Source organism: Etheostoma spectabile, chromosome 11 (assembly GCF_008692095.1).
Source record: "Etheostoma spectabile isolate EspeVRDwgs_2016 chromosome 11, UIUC_Espe_1.0, whole genome shotgun sequence".
Taxonomy (NCBI): domain Eukaryota; kingdom Metazoa; phylum Chordata; class Actinopteri; order Perciformes; family Percidae; genus Etheostoma; species Etheostoma spectabile.
The window spans coordinates 5,019,712-5,042,932 of record NC_045743.1 but is presented as its reverse complement, the minus strand read 5'-3'; the positions used below and the strand labels follow the sequence as shown (position 1 = coordinate 5,042,932).

The 23,221-nt window shown below is 39.5% G+C and overlaps 2 protein-coding genes across 3 annotated transcripts; one reads left to right on the top strand and one right to left on the bottom strand.

Annotated features, from left to right (window-relative positions):
- The first annotated feature begins 356 nt into the window (after window positions 1–356).
- Window positions 357–7,556, top strand: mfsd9 (major facilitator superfamily domain containing 9). 2 transcript variants are annotated; one of them, XM_032529218.1, is made up of 6 exons: window positions 357–702; window positions 2,216–2,303; window positions 2,797–2,840; window positions 3,988–4,117; window positions 5,520–5,675; window positions 5,809–7,556. In XM_032529218.1, exons 1-6 carry the CDS (start codon window positions 700–702, stop codon window positions 6,666–6,668), a joined length of 1,281 nt encoding a protein of 426 aa, XP_032385109.1. In that variant the 5' UTR covers window positions 357–699; the 3' UTR covers window positions 6,669–7,556. The 2 variants fall into 2 exon arrangements, with proteins under 2 accessions (XP_032385109.1, XP_032385108.1); XM_032529217.1 differs by having other exon boundaries at window positions 361–702; window positions 5,520–5,729.
- Window positions 7,401–21,648, bottom strand: slc9a2 (solute carrier family 9 member 2). The gene is made up of 13 exons (XM_032529159.1): window positions 21,022–21,648; window positions 20,677–20,891; window positions 20,337–20,585; window positions 17,311–17,561; window positions 17,001–17,218; window positions 15,782–15,981; window positions 15,253–15,342; window positions 15,090–15,160; window positions 13,629–13,796; window positions 13,411–13,516; window positions 10,497–10,613; window positions 10,165–10,252; window positions 7,401–8,573 (listed from the first exon to the last, which is right to left on the bottom strand). The coding sequence occupies exons 1-13, from the start codon at window positions 21,287–21,289 to the stop codon at window positions 8,158–8,160; spliced, it is 2,457 nt and encodes an 818-aa protein (XP_032385050.1). The 5' UTR covers window positions 21,290–21,648; the 3' UTR covers window positions 7,401–8,157.
- Window positions 21,649–23,221: the final 1,573 nt, after the last annotated feature.

The following is a 23,221-nucleotide window of genomic DNA, read 5'->3' as shown; positions in this document are numbered from 1 at the left end:
ATTACTGTAGTTATCCCAATGCCTCAGTTTGTCCAGCAGGTGGTGTAAAAGTAATTGCAATATCATGAAGTCTTACAGCTGAAAACAATATACAGAGCTTGGGAAAATACGTATTCCAGAGAAAGATCATTCATTTGTTATGTGGGATATATAATACATGAGTATCATATTTTAAAACCAAAAATGAAGAAAAAATAAAATGATAAAAAAATTTTCCCCCTTATCTGTTAATGAACAAGAACAACAAAACAAAAAATAAAAAATAAAAAAAATAATGAACAAGAATTTCCCAAGACAGGTGTGTGACGTCAGCGGACGATACCAACTGTCAGAGCCGCCGCGGGGTTGTGGAGAGAAGGGACGGTCAGACCGAACAACACTGCAGTTTCAACGCCTGAGAAAATAACCACGACTCGAACAGTCAGCTCCCATTGTAGGCTCTACTATCTCTTTAAACCCCGCCGCTTTTTACACCTGACACATTTGTTTCTCAGCGGTTTCTCATCACCCTTTTAAGTGAGAGACCCTCCTGGGATCGAGACGTGCCCTTTGTGTTTTCCAGTCGAGCGGATGAGCGCTTCCGCTTTGGCTGTAGCCGTGCTGTCACAGCGGGATGATGAACATCCAGAAATGTAGTCCTTTATTTCAGAACCAAGAGGACGGACGAGGATTATACAGTGTATCTATGTGGTGGGCTTCATGGTGAGTGACTAACGGAGACTTGACTGAGTGGACTGTCAGGTCATGTTTTCACAACTCAAATGATTTAAAAAAAAAAAATAAAAAAAAAAATGCATTTCACAATTCAGAGATTAGACACTTCCTTGTTCAATCTATACAAACATTGACCAAGGTATCCTCTAGGTGTTTGCAGGTGATGTTAACCTTTCCATTACTGTGCAATATTTATTTACTTAATATTAGTACTTAATCATTTCATTCCATCACTGTGCAATATTATTTATTGAGTGTTAACACTTACCTATGCTTATTCAAGCTGATTTATATATGTATACTTGACAGTCACTACACTTTATATCTTTGACTTTATATTTTTGATATTTTATACTGTTATATTCTTATATTTTTTTGTGTCAACACTGTAAAGGGATTGCTTTAATCTCGTTGCACAAATACCGTGTACTTGTGTATAATGACAATAAAGGCATTCTATTCTATTCTATTCTATGTAAAATCATGATTCATTACAGAAATAATACTGATATTACTCGAAAAGTATTTTTCTCAAAATTAAATTATATGAATAAAACAAAAAACATACAATTTAAAATGTTGTACACAAAAAAACTGTCAAAACTGTAAATTTGCACATCCGTCCAAAAAGCCACCAGGGCCTTTACTGTAATACTTTAGAGGTCTTGATTTAAAATTCAAATGTAGGCCTAGTACTTTAAATGTTGCAAAGGAGGTTTTAGAAGTGTAAGTCTGCTACATTTAAAAGGATGACTGTTTATCACAGCCTTTAGATAATGTCAGGATGTATTGACGTCTTCAACAGCAGCAAGTGTTATAGTTTATATTCCCTTTACTTAAATCATACCCTTGCTTGCACAGACCCCTGAAACACTGACCTGTCGTACTTACCTGTAGTTAGTTAATGCATCTTCAAGCATGGTTTGTAAAAATGTATGTCTAGTTTTAAGACTGTTTCATGTTAAGTTAAATCTGAATCTGAAGACACAGATTTCTTCTTCATCTGTAATACCTACTGTACCATATAACATGTTAGCATAGGAGCATACACACATGGAGCTGTTGTGGCAGTTTCAAAAGTGTTTTCTTCTTAAAGATGCATCAAAAATACTTCATGACCACTCAAAATAAAAATAAATGAATGTGATACGAATACATATGTTGTATTTGGAAAAATGTCACCCTAAATTAATCAGGTGTGCAGCTACTAAATGAAGGAGATGTTGTAGAACAAAGCAGGTTGTTTGGACCGATGCGTTCGTGAATTGAAGGACATGGCAAAGCCGTCGTTCTTCAGAGAACTAGTTTTACATTTCAGTCTGCATATCTGGCTAAATGATCATCTGATTAAAGGTGATTAAAAGATTCTGAGGCTGCTGCAACTATCCTTAAACTCACAAACGTGGAAATGTTTTCTTCGGTTCAGAGGTTTTTGATAAAATCTTGATAACGATAACAGCTGGATACCTCTGGACTCATTCCTAAATTCTTTCTTCTTTAGGACTTGTTTGGGGTGAGCATGATCATCCCGCTGCTGAGTCATCATGTGAAAGCTCTTGGAGCAAGTCCCACTGTGGCTGGTATTGTAGGTAAATTGTAATCCATTATCATCATAGCAGGTGAACTCCAGGGTAACGCTTAATTAGGCAGCAAGCTGACATGCTTCAAGTCTTGTCATCAAATATTTGTCTGCTTGCCAGAGTTAACGCCGGATAATAAAAAATTAGATTTTTGGAGAAAATGATTGTCATAAGGACACTGCTAGCAAAACAATTGCAATGTGCACAACATAGTATCTGTTTACAACAGTCACTCAGTGCTGAAACATTAAGTTGCGTGCGTTTTCTTACATTGCGGTGAGTTGAGCTCTCAGGGCCACCATAGTTTTGGACCCTTTGGTTGCACCAAACAAGTAACTGAATGTAATTAATTGATAATGCAAAATATTCATAAAAGTGCTGTATTTGTAGGTATTGATTGATTAATTGTTGCACCTGAACACATGGTGTCTGCTCTGTGTATAGGTTATGTATAGATTGTATATTATAAGTGTGAATTAAAACTAATATGAAACTGTTGCAGGATCTACATATGGGATGTTACAGCTCTTCTCAAGCACACTAGTTGTAAGTATTTACTTTGTTTCTCTCTGAAAAGTCTCTGTCTCTAAGCTCCATTCAGCCTCCCCTGATTGACAAAGGCATGCTCACAGTTAGTGCCCAAAGCGGTTGCATTCCATGTCCTCTCTGGTATTTAATGAAAACAATAAACTCTAGCTGGTATAGGTTGGTTGTGGTTACACAATACACCCAGTATCTGTACATCCAAAACAAGCTACAGTACCCTAGTTAGCCGCTGATGCAGGTATTCTTTTTGTATACACCTCCTAAATCCTTGTTGCCTCACACAGAAATGCATTTTTACCTGTTGACACGCTATGACTAGTCATTAAGGAGTAATCTAATCTATACTTTTTTGATGAAAAATCAAAGCTTTGATGATTAAAACTATGTCCAAGCTGTTGCTTTAAAAAAAAATGCACAGTACTCTACAAGAAGCATGGCATCTGACGCAAGACTCTCAGCTTTCCATGTCTTTCTCCTGCCGCCCACAACTCCTGAAAATTGGTTTAAATTTCAGGGGTCATGGGACAAATTAAACAGATAAGGAGGCATCTGTTGGTTCCCGTGTGCAGAATGGTTAAATACTGATAACGTAAGGATACATGAACAGCTGGGTCTCTATAATAATCCCACCAGGCTACACCCAGTACACAGCAAACTCAATTGGTCCTAATTTCATTATTTGTGTGTGTGTGTGTGTGTGTGTGTGTGTGTGTGTGTGTGTGTGTGTGTGTGTGTGTGTGTGTGTGTGTGTGTGTGGTGTGTGTGTGTGTGTGTGTGTGTGTGTGTGTGTTGTGTGTGTGTGTGTGTGTGTGGTGTGTGTGTGTGTCGAGACATAATCTGATAAAGGCTTATATGAACAGCTGCATGGTTAAGTGGAAATTTGGAGTTTTGGGATTCCTGCTTCATTTTATCATCTCCGTACACTACTTGTGTACAGAGATACTTGTCTCTGCTCGTCTCCATTCGTTGTGATTTGTCATTAATCCCAGATCAATGCATTAGGATTGAAGTTTAAGCCTCAACTCCGCCCTGTTTTACAGGACTGTATAAAGATCGAAAATCTCTCTTCTAAGTATATTTTTAGAGAATGGGAAATTTGTTTTGACTTTTGTTCCTGGTTGTGTGTCATTTCCTGTGTGATCGGCAGGGCAGCTGGAGTGATGTGGTGGGACGGCGGTACTCTCTGCTGACCTGCCTGCTGCTGAGCACTCTGGGCTATGGGCTGCTCGGAGTGTCCACCAGCATTGCTTTGTTTGTCTTTGCACGGATTCCTGTGGGTAAGTCCCAAACTACACTGAAACTTTTTAAGACATTATGACATGTCACAGGAAGAAAATTACAGGTGTAAATAATAAAAATCAATGATGGCTAAATTCCATTCAGCTTTTCATTGTAATGTTATTAGTTACACCTGTGATTTTCCTCCTATGACAAGTCAAAATTTGTGGTGTGAAAAAAGTCTATGAACGTCAATAGATCTGTATTTTCACAATATTTTCAAATGTTCATTAAATACTGCTTAACAGTTGGTTCCGATTAAACTAAGCATCTTTTAAAGTGCCCATATTATGAAAAAAAAACACTTTTTCTGGGATTTGGCATGTTATTTTGTCTCTCTGGTGCTTCCACACACATACAAACTTGAAAAACTATCCATGCTGTTTTGAGGGAGATACGGGTTTCTGAATGTCCTGTGCATTCAGTCTTTGGGTGAGCTGTTCAAAATCTGCACGGCTTTCTACGTCACTAGCTGAGATTAGGTGGCTAATTGTAGCACATGCTAGTGCTAGCATGCTAGGTCGTTCTCAATGGCAAAACACTGCCAAAACACACACTAGTTCACTATAATCTACAAAAGAACTACTTCCTGTCCCTGTTCTGCAGGTATTCTACAAGTGTGCCCTTGTTTAGTAGAAGTCTCCCAGCTAATCCTGCCTGGTACTGACCAAAGTTGGAGAAAGAGTTATCTAGCTGATGTGCTCTTACCTAGCTACTGCACATGTACCACTCCCAACAAAGATAGTATAGAAGTGAGATATATCACTCTGTAGCTAAAACAGAGACCTAAACAAACAGGGTGAAAACAGGATCTGCAGCAATGTGCGGTACAACAAAAATATGGTTTTTTGAAAATTACACCATGTAAACCTATTCTGGTACAACCTCAAAATACAGTTATGAACCCTGAAAATGACCAAAATATGGGTACTTTAAAATAATTATATGATTGATCCAATCAAAATATTTGCCCTAATGTTGCATACTTCCTTCCCTAACCATGCTTTGTTTCTGAATGCACCAATACGTATTTTGAAACTTTAAAAAGTAGATATAGTTACATTTATTAATATGGGAAAGACTAAAATAAGCCTAGTGGGATCAATGCATTGTTGCGTTGTTTGATGGTCTTGTGGACTTAAAAAGGACTTTACTACTACTACTACTACTAAGTCACTTATTTCAATAAAATAGTTATATACTATGCTGTACATACCTACCTGATTCATTTTCACTTTGGGGTTCACAACTCAAAACTTCTCATTCCAGTTGTATAAAAAAAAAACACAGCAGTTGCAGATGTACTCTGCTTCTTTGCTCTTGGTTAAAATAAACTGACTAGACTAGGCATGATCAGTCACCTTCTCATCCTCACAGTGCAGTGACTGTTTTCTGTCTCAGGGCTGTTCAAGCACTCCCTGTCCATCTGCAGAGCCCTGCTGTCTGACCTGGTGTCTGAGTCAGAGCGTCCTCTGGTAATGGGACACTTTAATGCAGCGTCCAGTGTTGGCTTCATCCTGGGCCCTGTGGTGGGTGGCTACCTCACGGAGCATGAAGGTGGTTTCTATACCTCCTCCTTTACCTGTGCAGTCATCTTCCTTACCAATGCAGGTGGGTGGGAAATGGAGAGAAATAATTAAATCATTAGTGTTTGAAATATTTATCAAACATTATGTGTTTATTATTCCAGGGCTTGTATGGATGCTACCATGGAGTGAGACGCTGATTCACCGTAAGGACACCAACTCAAACAACGACACAAGTAAAGGTTGTAATGAGAAAAACTGCCGTAAGCCGGTTCGCAATGGCTCTAATGCAAGTACTCACCCCCCAGTGTTGGCAGCAGACACTGACCCAGGATCCATAGCTCCAGGGAAGCACGTAGGTGGTCTCAGGTGGAGGGAGGTGTCTCTGCTCCGGCCTGCCTGGAGACAGCTGTCCTCAGTGGGATCCAAGATCCACATGGTGGCCTCCTCTGACATGTGGGACCTTTTCCTAGTGCGTCTTCTGATGGCTATAGCTATCATGCTTTACTACAGTAACTTCTCCCTGGCGATGGAGGAGCGTTTTTCACTTAAACCAAAGGTGACGGGTTATCTGATCAGTTACAGCAGCACCTTAGGGGCCCTGGCTGGGTTCCTGGTGGGGCCCGTCACCCAGCTGTATGGGAACAACATGCCTGCTCTTCTGCTTCACTCCACAGTTCTTACCGGTTTGCTCATTTTCCTGTACGCTGCAGCTCCCAGTGTGTCACAGGTACTGCTTACCTCCACCTTCTTTGCTATTTCCACCACTATTGGACGGACATGTATCACAGACCTGGAGCTGCAGAGAGGAGGGGTCCAGGCCAGTGGGACTCTGATTGGAGCCGGGCAGTCAGTTACAGCCGTTGGTCGAGTCCTGGCCCCTCTCCTCTCTGGTCTTGCACAGGAGTTCAGCCCTTGTGGTCCCCCCAGCATGGGAGTTGTCTTGGCCTTTGCGGCTGTATGTTTACTGCTCATCAGGATCCCCAAATGGGACGGGAGGGGGGAAACAAAAGCCAAACGCTGAGTAATTAAATTAATTTAAAAATCAATGCTACTCTTCCACACAGAGAAGTGCTCTTATTTGTAGAAGGCCAGCTGTGAAGATGAACAGCAGACTCGTAGTGTGAACAAAATGGCCTGCCCAGTGCGTCTGCTAATCCTTTCTGTAGATGTGATGACTTAACAGAGTCAAAATGGCTCATCACCACCAGCACTGCAGCCATTCTGTAAGGAAGAGCGGTCTCAAAACTAATGCCGTCATTAATGTGAATTTGGGGCTGAGAAGTTTGATCAGACAAAAACAAGGGTCTTGTGATGGCACATATTGTACTACTTGCAAACAATGCACACTGTAATGTAATCTTCTAACCACTATATTGTCCAAAGTCCCTGCAATTACTGATACACTACAAGTTAAAATAACTTCTACTGCTTCACCAAAATACAAGACAAAGATGACCCTCCTTTCGCATTTCAGGCAGTAATGTTTCACACATTCATAAATGAGCTGACCCTGCAGTTGCTTTGGGGAAATTGGGCTGCCTGACCACCCCAAGGTAGATTACACTGTTGTAGTTTACAAATAGCCTAGTTAGCCATAATTAGTTTAACACATAGTACCTCAATGCCAGTTGTTTCTTCAAATGCACTGCATCCAAAATGGTGATCAAATGTTGTTTCTGACTCTTGAATTTTATAGTTAGAGATGTGTTCATTTATTTAAGGATATTTTTAAATGGAGATTTTAAGAAATTAAGTTTTTTTTTCTGACCACTACTTGTAAAAAACTAAACAAATACCCCCTGGTTGAGGAACATTTTATTCATTTACGCAGAGATGTCAGTGACCAATGAAGTGATTGGCAGATTAATGCCAAACATCATCTTGCAGGAATAAACAAGGTTTTGTATGAAAGTCTTGACTTTTGAGTTTTATATGAAACACTGAAATCAATGCTTCAGTTTGGATGTTGCATCTTCTCTTGATGGTGCATTCAGTGCCACATTTCAAAACATACATTGTAATCATGGTTATATTAAGAATGTTCTAGAACAGCTTTCAACAACATCGGACATTTGTTACAGAAAAAGAAAATAATAAAGGGGGCAGCCAAGTGGGATTTGTGAGGTCCATCAGTGTAGTCCAAGGAGTACTTTGTACTGCACAGCTATAGTTTCTAATGTCAAACATAAATGGCCTATATAAAAAAAACTTGTATCCACAATCATACACCTGTCATACACAACAGACAAAACAAAAGTTACATTGTCTTTTAATATTCTACGGGATGATAAAACAATGAAAATCACAATGGTGTAAGTTCACTGATAAAACTGTCAGAATGACTAACTGTTGAGAGTTGATATACAGTCCTGATCCAAGTGGCTCTTTTGGAGGGTGATTTACCTTTAATAAGTAATGAATGGATCTCCAGTTAATTTACTTGGTCTTTAAACGGTAGAAAAACAGTTATATGTAGAGACCCCGGTGCTATTGAAAGCCCAGAGACTCTTTTACATCTTCTTGGGGTTCCACTGAGGCCGTCTGAGCAGAGGGTTTTGTGCTGCGTTGTTTCTTGGTGTAACAGCCCGGGTTGGAGGTGGAGGCTGCTGCTGCTCCTCTTCCACTTCACGATGCCCACTTCTAATGTTATAAGCTGAGCTGCTGTCATTTTCAACATAGGAGTGAAATGGACGATGTGGAGCAGCAATGTGGGAATCACTGGAGGAGGAGTTTTTTCTGGACGTGCCGCGCCCTGACTTGCTTCTCTCCTCCCTTGTTCTTTCATCCAGCATGTTAACAGAGGGCGCCTCCGTTAGGGTGTTCAGCCTGCGTAGAGGCATCATAGCTCTGGAAGAGGAGCGTGAGAGCCGGCCAAACCGAGAGGGTCTGGGGTGGTAGACCACCTCTGACATTGTTTCCAGATCATCTGGGACAGGTGAAGAAAATAGTAAAATTGGACGGAAACCTTTAGTGAAAAGAATTATGCAATCACATAATTGCATGTAAGCAACACTGGAAAGGTCCTTCATGAATGAGGAAATGAATGTGGGCACAAAGTTTTACCTGGTAAAACTCGCTAACCTGCTGCTGGATCAGTCTTGACAAACTAATGTTGTGCAGCCAAACATTTAAATCTACATCACCTAATTTGAAATTCTGGTGGAGTTCTCAAAGTTCCAAAATATACTAAACAAGATGATTTTTGGAAAAGTGTATCAAATAATACAAAAAATACACAGGACAGCTGGAATGGTGCTAACATCTGTGAGGGTGTACTTACACTTCAAAAGTAATAGCAGTGCAACGTCAGTGCAAATCATAGTTTTTGGTAGAAGTGAAGTTTCTACATGTCAAATAATTTACTAGTAAGTGTTGTAGAGTCATAGAAAACCAACAGACCTAACATTCATGACATGCATGCTGCTCATTGTGTGTAATGTAATCTGTAATGGAAAGGGCCATGTTCATAATAGCAGTGTTGTGTTCAATTAGTGAGGTGATTGGTTCTGTGAAGAAACAGGTGTCAATTATGGTCCATATTTAAGGAAGGAAGGAAGTAAATGTTGTGAATGCTGGTTATAGTGCATTTCAGACTCAGCAAAATGGATCCTTCCAGACATTGCTCAGAGGAACAGCAGAATTTGATTAAAAAATTGATTGGAGAGGGAAAAACATATAGAGAAGTGCAGAAAAGTATAGACTGCTCAGCCAAAATGATTTCAAATGCCTTGAAATGGCATCCAAAGTCTAAGCAACATGGGAAAAAACGGTCAACTACCATTCGAATGGATCAAAGAATAGCCAAAATGGCAAAGGCTCAACCAATGATCAGCTCCAGGAAAATCAAAGAAGACTTAAAGTTACCTGTGAGTACTGTTACGATCAGAAGAAGGCTATGTGAAGCAAAACTATCAGCTAGAATCCCCCGCAAAGTCCCATTGCTGAAAAAAGACATGTACTGAATAGGTTGAAATTTGCCAAAGGACACATTGACCGGTCAAAGGAAAAATGGCGCAACATTCTGTGGACTGAGAGCAAAATTGTTCCTTTTGGCTCTAGGGGCCACAGACCGTTTGTCCGACAACCCCCATGCACTGAATTCAAGCCCCAGTACACTGTGAAGACAGTAAAGCATGGTGGTGCAAAAATCATGTTATGGGGATGTTCATCTCGTGCAGATGAATGTTTGTATAAAATGTCATTGGCCTATTGCCATCCCAAGGGCCCCACTGCTAGTATGGCTAAAAACATCTTGGATTAGAAAATTTCACTCAGTTTGAGCATCATATACTGCAGCTTAAATGAAGAGCTAGAACAAGCTGATACACAAACAGCTGAGCCAGTTTTATTTTTTGAAAAAAGCTGTGAGGTGCGGTCTTAAAGCTCTGGTAAGAAAACTATTAAGTGTATCTTGCGTTTACAATGATTATTCCAACTTTAAAATCTACTTAAAAGGGACATAAAAAAGGGGAAAAAAACTGGTTGTTTAGTGGTTAAAAGTAGTTTGTGAAGCGTACCTGTACAGCTTTTCCCCCCAGGAGGGAATTTTACATCCAGACTTTTCCCAGCAGGAAGAGAGAAGTATTTGTGGGATTTGGGCACCACCTGACATTAAAATATGGAAATAAAACTGCAGAGTGAAAAAATTGGCAAGAGAATAATGAATGAGCGGTGGGATAAAGAAATGTTTAACTTGGAACACTTTGAAAGTAACATATTTTTCACAAAGTTCAACTCTGCTCTCACTTCCTTACTTCTAACTAAGACGCTGAAAACATTTTTTCTTTGTTTGCAAGACTCATGTAATGTCTAAAGTCAAATCAGCCCCAGTTAGAGAGCTTTCACTCACCGATGACTGAAAGCTGCCAGGTCGGAGGCTGCAGCGGATGCTGGTGTGGCGTCTCATCAATATCTCTCTGCTGTGGCTGTCGTTGGGCAGGGCATGCTTATTTGTGTATGACACCGTCTAGTTAAAGAAGACAAAAAAAGTAACCGCAAATTAGAGGCTTCCGGCTCACAGGTTCCACTATTTAGGACGTGTCCATCTGTAGTAAATTCACAAGTGTGAGCCTGCAGGCTGCCACAATGATTTCACCTGAAAGTAACCTCTTTTAAAACAGACAATAGACAGTTAAAAAATGTGTTCAGAGGAGACGCATTCTTCAAAGCTCAGATTATTCAACCAAACGGGCCACACCTATCTGACCTCAGAAGGTCTATATGTCTCTTTAGACCTCTGTTTGTACATATCCCTCTCAACATAGCTCTTTCTGTCCTACAGCTATTAGTTAGACCTAAAACAAACATTTCAAACACTCTAAAGGTTTCCATTGTGTCCTCTCAACACAATGCTCCTATGTATTTTTGCAAGATGTCATCATGATGTTTTGAAATTGCTCCCTCGTGATTTGTAACAGCATTCTGCCTTTGATTATTTTTGATTTTAGTAAAGAAAAGGACAGCTTATCCAAAAAAAATAACCTGGCATGTTTGAATTCATAACGTTTACAGATGGTAGTTTTTTGGTGGCGTCACGTTACAACCCACTTGACAATGCTTGCTCGTTTTTTTTTAGTTAAGCAGTAGCCTACGATAAAATCCACGTACTCTCGCATATCACGGCAATAAGGCAGCACAAATTAAACCAGGTTACATCCTTTACTGTCAAACAACAAATACAATGGGATTAAGTAGGCTAATTGAAACACAACTTGTGTGCATGTGATTAATCTTTCCTGATGTTATATTTGTTATAGGCTAGGCCTACTTATTAGCCTACTTACGCTACAGCGTGATGTGATACAAGGTTAACCAGAGCTTTTCACATCTTGATTTTTACAGGCCAGAGTAGCTGGAGAGAATAGCTGGAGCCTAAAAGTGAAAAGGAAAGCTAAAAGATGTTTTTTTGCAAAAGAAATTCAGAGAAGTGCACAGGATAAAGAGAAGGATGGAAATGAAGAAGGAGAAGGCAGTAAACTGGAGAGACCATGAGGGTCAGAGCAGGAATAGGCCACAGAAGAAGATGGAGAAATAAGTGAAGGAGAAGAGAAAAAGGACTGTGAGGGACGAAGAGAAGGCTGCCGATGAAGAGAGAGGGACAGAGGCAGGTAGTGATCAAGAGGAGGCAGATGGAGATGACAGGGAGGAAGAGGGTAGGTCTGCAATTACCCCTGGACCACATTGTATGTTTTTATTCTTCTATATAAATTGCAGTACAATAGCATATCATGTCAATCAGTAAAATTACATTTTCAGTTTTTTGCTATTTCTCTTCTGTTGTATAGGGTATGTAGGTATGTAAAGATGCACATACAGTATATAAATATATTATCTAATGTTTTACAGTTTTTCCCCTATTTGCCACACAATCCGTTTACATATGGGGGTTTTTGTATACCGTCTTCCAATGCCACCCTGCCAAGACCTTTTGTCACCCCTTTGCCACCCCATGTAAAATTTTCTAGATCCACCACTGGATGAAAATGACGACTGTTCACCCGATTACAGACAAATATGTCTAACAAACAGAGATCACGGGACTTTAGGTAAATGTAATGTAAACGGTACTCTTGTCTTTTCATGCTTCTACAGTAATTCCTTTTCATGTAAAAAACAGAGGATAGTGAAATAGAAGATACTTCTTTCATCCACGTGAGGGAATTTGATTATCCAGCAGCTCACACATAAACATACACAACACAGTTTCCCTTAATAAATAAATACAATGCAAATGCATACACAAGCGATTTGAGAACAGGATAATGGCTCATTTACCCATTTGGATTTTCTATTGGAGTACTTTTTTTTTATTGTATCCGTTAGTTATTATTACTACTACTACTACTACTACTACTACTACTAACCACTACCACTACTACTGTATTTGGGAAAAAGAGACGCAGGTGGCTGTTTTAGCTTAGTAGAGGAGAACATGTGAGACATGCAAAACATTACTTTATGTTCTGTAAGCAGGTGAAAGTTTACTACAACAACAGTTAAATGCAAATGCTTATAAAGTATGGGTAGCTTTTGGCCTTTACTTAGTCAAACAGTGCCTTTGGGAGCAGTGTTGTAGTAGTATTTGCATATTGTCTGTGTTAGCTGTAGTGCCACTGCTGCATCAACGGTGGAAGAAAAGTCAGGAGGATAGTTTGTGATCTACAGTCTATGCCTGCGGCTGATCTTATAGATGACATTATTATGTTTTCCATATACAGTAGATGCATTACTGTGTAATCAGCATGATGGAATTTCTGTAAACTACTTAGTATACTGTTCAATAGTTTATTCCAGTTCCCAACATAGGGGCCCGACCCCTCCAAAGGGTCACAACATAAATCTGAGGGGTCGTAAAATGAATAATGGTAAAGAAAAGAAGAAAAAGTGCACCTGCTCAAATTTGTATGATTTATTGTCCCCTAATCTCTGCTGTTTTTGTGAAATATTTGGACACTTTTAACTTCTTAAGACCTAAACAGTAGTTCAAATGAAACTCAAGTAAACCCCTTGTTTACGTTTTGCATTAAAATATACAGCTAATGATGCTGAAGTGAGAGTTTTGGCCGCCCATGCGCACCATAGAAGTATAACATAGATATGCTAGGACCTAAGCACAAAAATCTCAAAACTGCACTGAAATATGGTCCTTGAATGCTTTGTTACTTTCCACCACCGTGATGTTTGACAAGAGAAGAAGGGAATAGGGAAAAAAGCAGAATGATGTGTCCACAGCTTTTATTCTGCAGGAAGATTTCATATCTCACCCGTTGCCTGATCTTGTACATGTTCTTGGACAGCATGTCATGCATGTTCTTCACGTCAGTTGCCAGGAACGTCTTCTTAGGCTTGGCAGAGCTTTTCTTTTCCTCACTAAAAGACAGATGAAAACTGATTACTTTCTCTAATCACTATAATCTGAACAGACAGTAAGGAGGTAGTGTGATTGTCACAGAAACAGAAAGACATGATGAAGGTTTCATACTAGAGAGAGACAATGGACGGAGTAGTGCTGATGTCTTCAGACACATTGCCCAGGATCTCCATGGCATTCTGCAATTCCAGCCTCTTGTACAGCGCCACGATACTGGACTCAGCCCGGTTGTCTCGGATCAGGATTTTCCGCAGGATTTTATGGTTGAACTTCATAAACCTGACGTGGAGAGAAAGGGGATTACATTGGTTAGGGTGGAAGCTTGTGTGAAACAGAAATATCTGAGATCGAAACCAACAATGCGTTCCTAACGAAGGAGCTTGACACCCAGCACTACCGGTGTGGCTCATTGATGTGTTTTAAATAGTTTTTGGACAACAATCAAGATCTATTACACACACACACAAAAATATTCTGCTCTGGCTACACAAGAGCAAAAAAGAGAAAAGAGATTTTTGCATTAAGTCTGGTCTTGAGTAATGAAACGCATGATCAATGGGATTGAGGCCACGTGACTGACCTGATTTTAACAAACACCCGCCCTTAAAGCATAATCCAACCTAAAATTTGCATTCATGAAAACCCCAACTCACTGGAAAACCATTAAGAGTGTGTAAGAGAACGCTACAAAGAAGAGAAAGAACACTGGAGAGATAAAAAGGCATGGCATAAAAGGTAGTAGTGTAAGCAGTGGAGATTAAAGAAAGAGGAGGAAGCGTGTACACAGTCACATAAAATGTCAAAACTGTAATTCATCTGAAATGTGTTTGTGTTTAAATTGCCCACAGAAACTACACTCCAAACCTAATACGTTTCTAACAGTAGGTGCAAGTAATTTATTCTGGTGAGATGAAAATGAATACATTTTCACTCAGACATCAATCCTTGTGAGTCTACAGTGTGGACATAAACCTATATTTACAAACGGATTTGGGCTTTTCACAAAATTAAGTAATGTTTACATTTTCAAGGAATTATAATAAATCAAATGACAAAATGAATATTTTTTCAAAGCTAGGAATAAAACAATTGTGCAACATTATTGGCTAAAGATAGAAAACTTTTTAGCTGCAGCAGGTAACTATGCTCTAAAACACTGTGGTAATATAATGCATTCATGTAATGCAAATACTGTAAGGGGTAAAAGACTGAAAAGAAGACCTAAGTAAAACAAATCAGAGCTTTAGAAAAAAAACAAAAAAACAACAACATCTGTGTCACTGCCAACGGCGGAAGCTGAACACGACACCAAAGAGTGACTAGTCAACCTTGCCACATAGTCCCCGAGTGAACAATAGCATTGTCAAACAACAAAGAAGGAAACTGAGAGCGGGTTAAATGAAACTGCCATATCTTTCAGTTTCACTGCAGATTATTTCTCTTCTAATTAAGTTATATGAAGTGGTGAGTAGTTTAAGATTACATTTTGTACGCTTATCTTGACTATATTTGGTAAAATGTTGTATATAAAAGCTTTGTGTTGAGCAGACAGGATGAGAGAGATGTTCTTACTTGTCCTTCCAGTAAAAGTGGCTCCACTGTCCACAGAGGTCCTCAATGCCAGCTACGGTGTGCTCCATAAGCTGAGAGCAAAGTAAGACCTGTTAACAAACTGTGCACAAAAAAAAAAACATACATCCGTCTACCACATTTACACATACAAACTGTAGTATACCCTGCAGTGAATCTCTACGTTGATAGTGTCAAGATTGCGGTTGGTTCTGCGGACATTGATGAACTCAATCAAAGGTCGAATACTGATGCCCTGTGGAGGAGAGAAGAAAAGTTCAGTGATTCAACAGAACCAAGAAAAAGACTTTTAAAATCCCAAATTACTTTCAAAATATTGGACATTAATTGAAGTAGAAGGTACATAATCCAGAGTCCTTATTGCAGCAGCTTCTGGTTGTTTTGGAGAACAAAGATGACATTTTGATTGGAAATCGGTCGGACATTGAGTTGGAATGCAAGATCATCATATCCAAAACCTGCACAACTTATTAGATAATTAAATCAATTCTGATGGACTTTAAAATCATGTGGTGTGTTCCAAGGAAAATCATGACACAGGACATCAGTCTGTTTCTCTCTGACAGACACACAGACACACACACACACAGACACAGAGACACACACGTTAGAAAGACATGAATGATTCGCAGCAACTGTTAACTGTTTTAAAATATACACAGACACTCTCATACCTGAAGAAAGACAGTGAATAGGATGATAGCAATGGTGGCAGTGACAAAAAGCTGCTTGCGGACAATGTTTTCAGGAAGAGTGAAGGCCAAGGCGAATGAAATTGCACCTCGCAGACCACTGTAGGCCAGACCAAATTGATCTTTAAAGTTAAACTGGATGGTGCGGAAAGGGTTAATGATCTGAGTTAGCACCAGAACACCTGGTAAAAAAGAAAGAACAATGTCAGGATGTTATTTGAAGCTGCACCAACAAATATATGTTGTGTTTGCAGCTTTTCTGCATCCCCAAGTGATAAACAAAAGAATCACGTATAGATCAATGACTGCAGCTTTAAAGTGTTCATATTATGTTTTTTGGGGCTTTTTTCCCTTCCTTTATTGTGTTCTATATCTTTTTGTGTACATGATAGGTTTACAAAGTGAAAAAGCCCAAAGTCCACCCCAAAGGGACTTACTATTGCCAACAGAAAACACTGTTCACAAACTGCTCCAAACAGCTCTATTTCTGTCCAGCCTTTACTTCGGTGATAAATGTGCGTCACTTTGTAACACACGTTATAATGCTCACCTAGCTGCTAGCGTGGCACGCCCTCATGCTCTGCAACTGACTGCTAGCAGTGCTTACCAAGGTACTGAGCATGTGCAACTCCCAACAAAGATGGAACAGAAGTGAGATGCCAGAGAGAGAGCTCAACACACAGGGTGAAAAGAAGAGCTGTAGCAATGTGCAGTTCAACAAAAATCTAGTGTTTTTTGAAAAATAAACATAAAAGCTATTCTGGTACAACCTCTTAATACAATTATGATATTGAAAATGAGCATAATATGAGCACTTTAAAGAGCAACATAACACCAGGCTGACAAAAAGTGTTTTGGTGCCCTCTCTTCTTCAAAGTATCAAGACTGTTTCAGTGTGCTTTGCAGCAAGAAGATATAGTATACAGTTTTTTAATATTTTAGCAGGCTTTCAGCTCATAGCTATGGAGGCAAATTAAAAAGTTATTTATGTTTACATTTAGGGTTATTTACATTAATGCATTGTGTGTCTTCAAAGTCTGACAAGCATTGTTTACATCCATTTTTGCTCAATAGAAGGCTTCTTCTTCTGATCTTTTGTTGGTGCATTATTGCAAATTGTGATTAGTGGGACAGCGTGAAACCAATGAGTTCATTAAAAAAAAATTAAAAATTAAAAAAAAAACTCGTAAACTCTCCTTACCGAGACCTCTCCATACAAAAGCAAACAGCAATGTGAACAGGATGTAGCTCCAGTTCCACTCATGGTCTGTTGTTATGGTAACGACCCCTAGAAAGAAGAAGATGAGCGTCTCTGAGATAGAGCTAAGCAGCTTGACAACACGGCGGATGGTTGTGCAGGAATGCTGGGACACATTTTCCTCCACGTAGTACTTCATGGTGAGAGCACAGGTCACAATGCTGCAGAAAAACATAAACTGCAGATGTGTTTTTTTTGCTGTATCCTTGTAACTTTAAATCTTTTAACCTGAATTTTTTTTAAATCTACTCACGCCATGATGGATGAAATGTTGAAGAGCTCGGCCACCAGATAGGCCAAGTAGCTGTACATGAATATGAAGAGGGGCTCGATTTCTTGGACCTTGAAGGTGAATCTTGTGGTGAAGGCAGCCACGAAGCCAAACAGAACGCCGAAGCCCATCCCACCGAGCCCCACCACAAAGACCCTCCCCACCCCGAGGAAAACATCCACTGGCTCCACCTCTGGCATCAATGCCACAAAGTTGAACAAGTTGTACATCACCTGTAAACATGCACATATACATGCTAAAACACTCATGCAGCCACACATCACTGTGAGAAGACGAGGGCTGTGGCCTCTAATGACACTGTTACAGATGACGGTGATTTATTGAAATATTTACTCTGCACTGTTTGCAATTTGATAATCTCATTTCACCATGTGTGCTGAATGACTCATGGAAAAAAGAGAATTTGCCAGAGCAACTGACTTTGTTCTTTTTCCTCATATTCTAACAACTCACTGCTGTTTTTATGATAACGGGACTGTTTTAAATCTTCTGTCTGACTGCCCACGACTATCAAGATTTTTAGAAAAAGCAAAAAAAATCTAGATATTGGAAATTATGTGAAACCTGAGGCAAAGACAAGATACCATAGAGCCCTTTCAAGGTTTGCTTTAAGTTGGTCAGAGACTATCTGAGTCACAGTTTAACTGGTAGGGAACATTTTAGGATCTTATTTGGATCAAGGAAGGGGTTTACTACTAGTACTGACTAGTAGCAATTGGGTGCTATGCAGGAACAAATTTCCCAGCAACAAACAGTGTTGATAAAGTCCTTAATGAGTTTAAAACGATACATCTGGTAGTGATATTCTATATTTTTGTCAACAAATCCCATGAGAAGACCAAAACCAGAGTCTCACATTGCTTTTCAAATTCCCTTAACAAACCATTGAAAAATCAGAGACAAGCCAAACAGGAACCTTTTTTTAAGATTACTTTTTGGGGCTTTTCCCTTTATTACAGTTGATAGATATGAAAGGGGGAGCAAGAGAGAGAGAGAGAGAGAGAGAGAGAGACAGAGAGAGAGAGAGAGAGAGAGAGAGTGATGTGTGTGTGATAACACACAACAAAGGGCCGTTGCAGGACTCAACTGTCTCAACTGTCACTTTCAACCTAACTATTGACTGCAGTTCTCACCAAAAGTATTTCTAATTTTGGCAAATATTACATATTGTTTGATGGGTGCAATTTTGCAGCAAAGAGTTCTCTATCCTGACCATGCCTTGGGTTTCCCAGTCTCCTGGGTAAATGTTTGTCTTCCCTTTCTGTATCACTACTGTGAACTAAACAAAAGGGTTGCAATATCAAAGCTAAGAGCATGTGTGGCCGGGTTGGCTCGGTTGGTAGAGCAGGCTCACATACTGTATACAGTTATGTTCAGAATAATAGTGTGTTTAAAAAAGTGAATAATGCTCAAAATCCTTAGAATAGCTTTTAATTCCATAATATCAATGCATTGGGAACACTGCACATTAAATTCCAAATCAAAATATGACCACAATTGATCACGTTAGTGTTAAACCTTCACAGAAAGTGAAGAAAAAGCAATATTAGGCTGTTCAAAAAAATAGTAGTATTTGCATTTTTCTTTACAAACTCAAACATTTAATATGTCAAGGGTTTGCTTTACTTTGAATTACTGCACTAATATTTAGTTAAATAACTCTTATTTCTGACAACTGCTTCACATCTGTGTTCCTTGCAGTCAACCAACTTCTGGCACCTGTGAACAGGTATTCCAGCCCAGGACGATTAAACTAAATTCCACAATTCCTCTGCATTACTGGGTTTGGCCTCAGAAACAGCATTTTTGATGTCACCCAACAAGTGTTCTATGGGATTGAGGTCCGGAGATTGGGCTGGCCACTCCATAACATCAATCTTGTTCATCTGGAACCAAGACTTTGCTCGCTTACTAGTGTGTTTTGGGTCATTGTCTTGTTGAAAGACCCATTTCAAAAGACATTTCCTCTTCTGCATAAGGCAGCATGACTTCTTCAAGTATTTTGATGTATTGAAACTGATCCACGATCCCTGATATGCGATAAATAGGCCCAACACCACAGTATGAGAAACATCCCCATAACACGATTTTTGCACCACCATGCTTTGCTGTCTTCACAGTGTACTGGGGCTTGAATTCAGTGCATGGGGGTCGTCAGACAAACGGTCTGTGGCCCCTAGAGCCAAAAGAGAACAATTTTGCTTTGGCCAGTTAATGTGTCCTTTGGCAAATTTCAACCTATTCAGTACATGTCTTTTTTCAGCATGGGACTTTGCGGGGGCTTCTAGCTGATAGTTTTGCTTCACATAGCCTTCTTCTGATCGTAACAGTACTCACAGGTAGTCAAGCCTTCTTTGATTTTCCTGGAGCTGATCATTGGTTGAGCCTTTGCCATTTTGGCTATTCTTTGATCCATTCGAATGGTAGTTGACCGTTTTCCCATGTTGCTTAGACTTTGGATGCCATTTCAAGGCATTTGAAATCGTTTTGGCTAAGCAGTCTATACTTTTCTGCACTTCTCTATATGTTTTTCCCTCTCCAATCAATTTTTTAATCAAAGTCTGCTGTTCCTCAAAGCAATGTCAATTTCAGTGCAATGCACTGTAACCAGCATGCACAACATTTGCTTCCTTCCTTCCTTAAATGTGGGCCATAATTGACACTGTTTTTTTTCACAGAATCAATCACCTCACTAATTGAACACAACGCTGTTATTATTTTAAAAATGCCCCTTTCAATCACAGATTCAATTACCCACAATGAGCAACATGCATGTCATGCAGGGTCTGTTGGTTTTCTATGACTCTACAATACTTACTATTAAATTATTTGCCACGTAGCAATATCACTTCTACCAGAGGTTAGTTATGTTGTACTGCTATTATTTTGAACATAACTGTACATAGAGAGATATGCCTCATCGCAGAGATCAAAAAGAGTGTTCAAAAAGTCAAACACTTTCACAGCTTCTGCCTCAGCCCACTCACCACAGTGACAGCATCATTGAAGAGGCATTCTCCAAACACCACGATGTAGAGCTGCTCGTTCACAGACGTGTCCTCAAACACGCTCAGCACGGCCACAGGGTCCACGGCCGAGATGATGGTGGCAAACAGCAGGTTCTCCTGGAGGTTGATATCCTGCAAACCAAACGCCTCAATCTGGCATATGGCAAACAGAGAGATGCCAATGCCGATGCTGTTCCACAGAGTCCCCACCACAGCGAACCACAACACCTGAAAACACAAAAAGAAAATGTCATATTGTCTTTACGTGAGAACAAGATGCTGAATCTGTTTTAGGAAACCGTGGCTGATATTAACAGACCGTGCCGATGTTCTCAAAGAAAGGCCTGGTTGGCATGAAGTAGCCCGAGTCAAGGACAATAGGGGGCAGCATGTAGAGGAAGAAGACATTTCTGGAGAGCACAGCAGGGGGCTCCTCATGGACAGAGTACATGATGCCACCCACTATCAGACCAATGCTGATCAGAAGGCATGACTCTGGTACCCAGATTGTTATCTTGTGGTACACATGGAAACCTGAGAAAAGACATGTAGGCTAACTTTAGTTCTATGAAAATGTTACACCTATTACTGATAAAATAATAAGGTAGATTTGATCTCAGTGTCAATAAAACCACCACCTTCAGGATATGTTACTGTTACTCACCAATCTTTGCGAATGAAGCCAGCAATACCCAAAGAGTAATCTCAAATGGTATCTGTATTCTTTGGTAATTCATAGTAAACACTGGCATTTTTTCCTGTACCGCGTCTGTATAGGCCTGGGGGGCATTATCGGGGTTAACCGGGGGCAAAATCGTGACAATTCCGCCGGTTTGTATGGTTGGCACATCCCCTCTAGAGTCGCGCAGAAGACTTGAAAAGGTGAAAATAATGAGTAAAACTCCTGTTCGCCTTGTAATGCTTGAATCCATTGTGCACAAAACCCACAGCCTTCCTACACAGTACCAGATCGATGTAAATATCAATCACTCCATCCAACTTCAGAGCCGAAAAGTAGTTGAGGTGAGAGCAAACTCAGCTTCTCACAAAAAAAAAATCATATCATTAATTTTCTCGCCTGTCCATACTCCATCTGTAACAGTTAATCCTTAGTGAACTTGTCTCACCACAGTTGTGGTCTGGATGACAGAGTCTCCTTCAAATTGCGGGACAACACACCTGCGTTTACCTGCAGCGCGTCCACGAGTTCCGATACAGACTTGGCGCGGCCCCGAGCCCTGGAGCACTGCTATGATTGGGTGTCACCTGATGCAGATAAAGTAGGGTGGGGCGCGGTGTTTCTGTGGAACATTCAGGGACCACTCTTGAGTTTCGGTTGACACACCGTTTCCCTTAAAACCTGGCCGAACAACGTGGCCTTTCAATAGCAAAGAATCATCAAGGACTCTACACACCCTTGGCACAGTTTGTTCTCTCTCCTGCCCTCAGGCAGGCGGCATCGCAGCCTGAGGAGGAGGTCTGTGCCGTTCCGCGACAGTTTTGTCTCGACTGCAAACAGACTGTTGAATAGCACCACACTGAACTTAGACAAGGTGGAATGTACAGTATGTGTGCATGTGATGTGTGTTTATGTATAGGAATGTGGGGATATGCGTGTATATACATGTGTATTTCTTCATCACTCATATTTTTTTAAATACTGGCTATCTTATTTAATGTATTTTTACATTAGTTATAACTGCATTATTTTTGTGGGTTTCTATGTCTGTTTTTATGCTGGTCCAATGCAACGCAATTTCGTTCTACACTGCACATCCTGAAGTGTTTTTTGGAATGACAATAGAAATAAATCTTGACTCTTGAATCCTGAATTTATCAAAGAGTGGTTTATGAATTACAGAAAGGCTACAGTGTGGCCATTTCAAAATGTAAATAAATGAAAACATACCAAATTTCTGACTTATATTACGTTTACCGTTATATTATGTTTACCTCTAAAAATCAACAGCGATCACAACACATAAACAGTCAATTCTGCAGCATCATTTGACCATTAGTCTGATTCTCTTCTCAGCATGAAAGCCCATTTCCACTATAAAGGGAAAAAAAAATCAATAGAGATTTAATGTTAATTTAATTTCCCCATAATCTTAAAGTTTCCTATCATGTACAGTTTTTAACTTAGTATCTCATTCTGATTCAGAATTTAAAAAAAGGTTTTATTGCCACAATAAGTAAACTTGTGTGGAATTTGTCTCAGTGAAAGGTGCAAACATAAACAAACAATAAACATTAACATAAAATAAACAATAAATACAGAAAAGCAAATATATACATATGAAGTAATTGTTGCATAAGAAAAAAGCTCATTCCAACTTTTCAATAATAAGATTCATTTTTAAAAACAATTCAGTGGATTTGTTTCTTGGTTTTGAAATCATTTTAAAAGTCTGAACAGTAACTTGGTAATTTTTCATTTTCACTTACATTTTCACTTTTCACTTTTTTATTATTTCCTACTTTTCCACAATAATTTAGAATTGTGTCATAATTTTAACTTACTACCTTAAAATTATGATTTAGTAGCTATGATTAGTGACTCAGTGAAAGTACTGCTAAGGGGAGGGGGGGCTGAGTCTCCTATCTCATTTTATAAAAAAGCAAGTCCCATTTTCTTTGGACTCTCCCTTTGACTTAGAATAAAAACTGCAATAGCCTCAAAATGTCAAAATGACATTTATATGCGAAACAACAACATGTTGAAAATACAAAAACTGCTAAAGCCAAAATAATTGAGACTTACAGGGAGTTTGTATTATATTTATCATGCCTAGCTTGTGCTTCCATTAGTATTCATAATCAGGTTATTTTGCGCAATCTGCAATTACCCACGCCTTATCCAT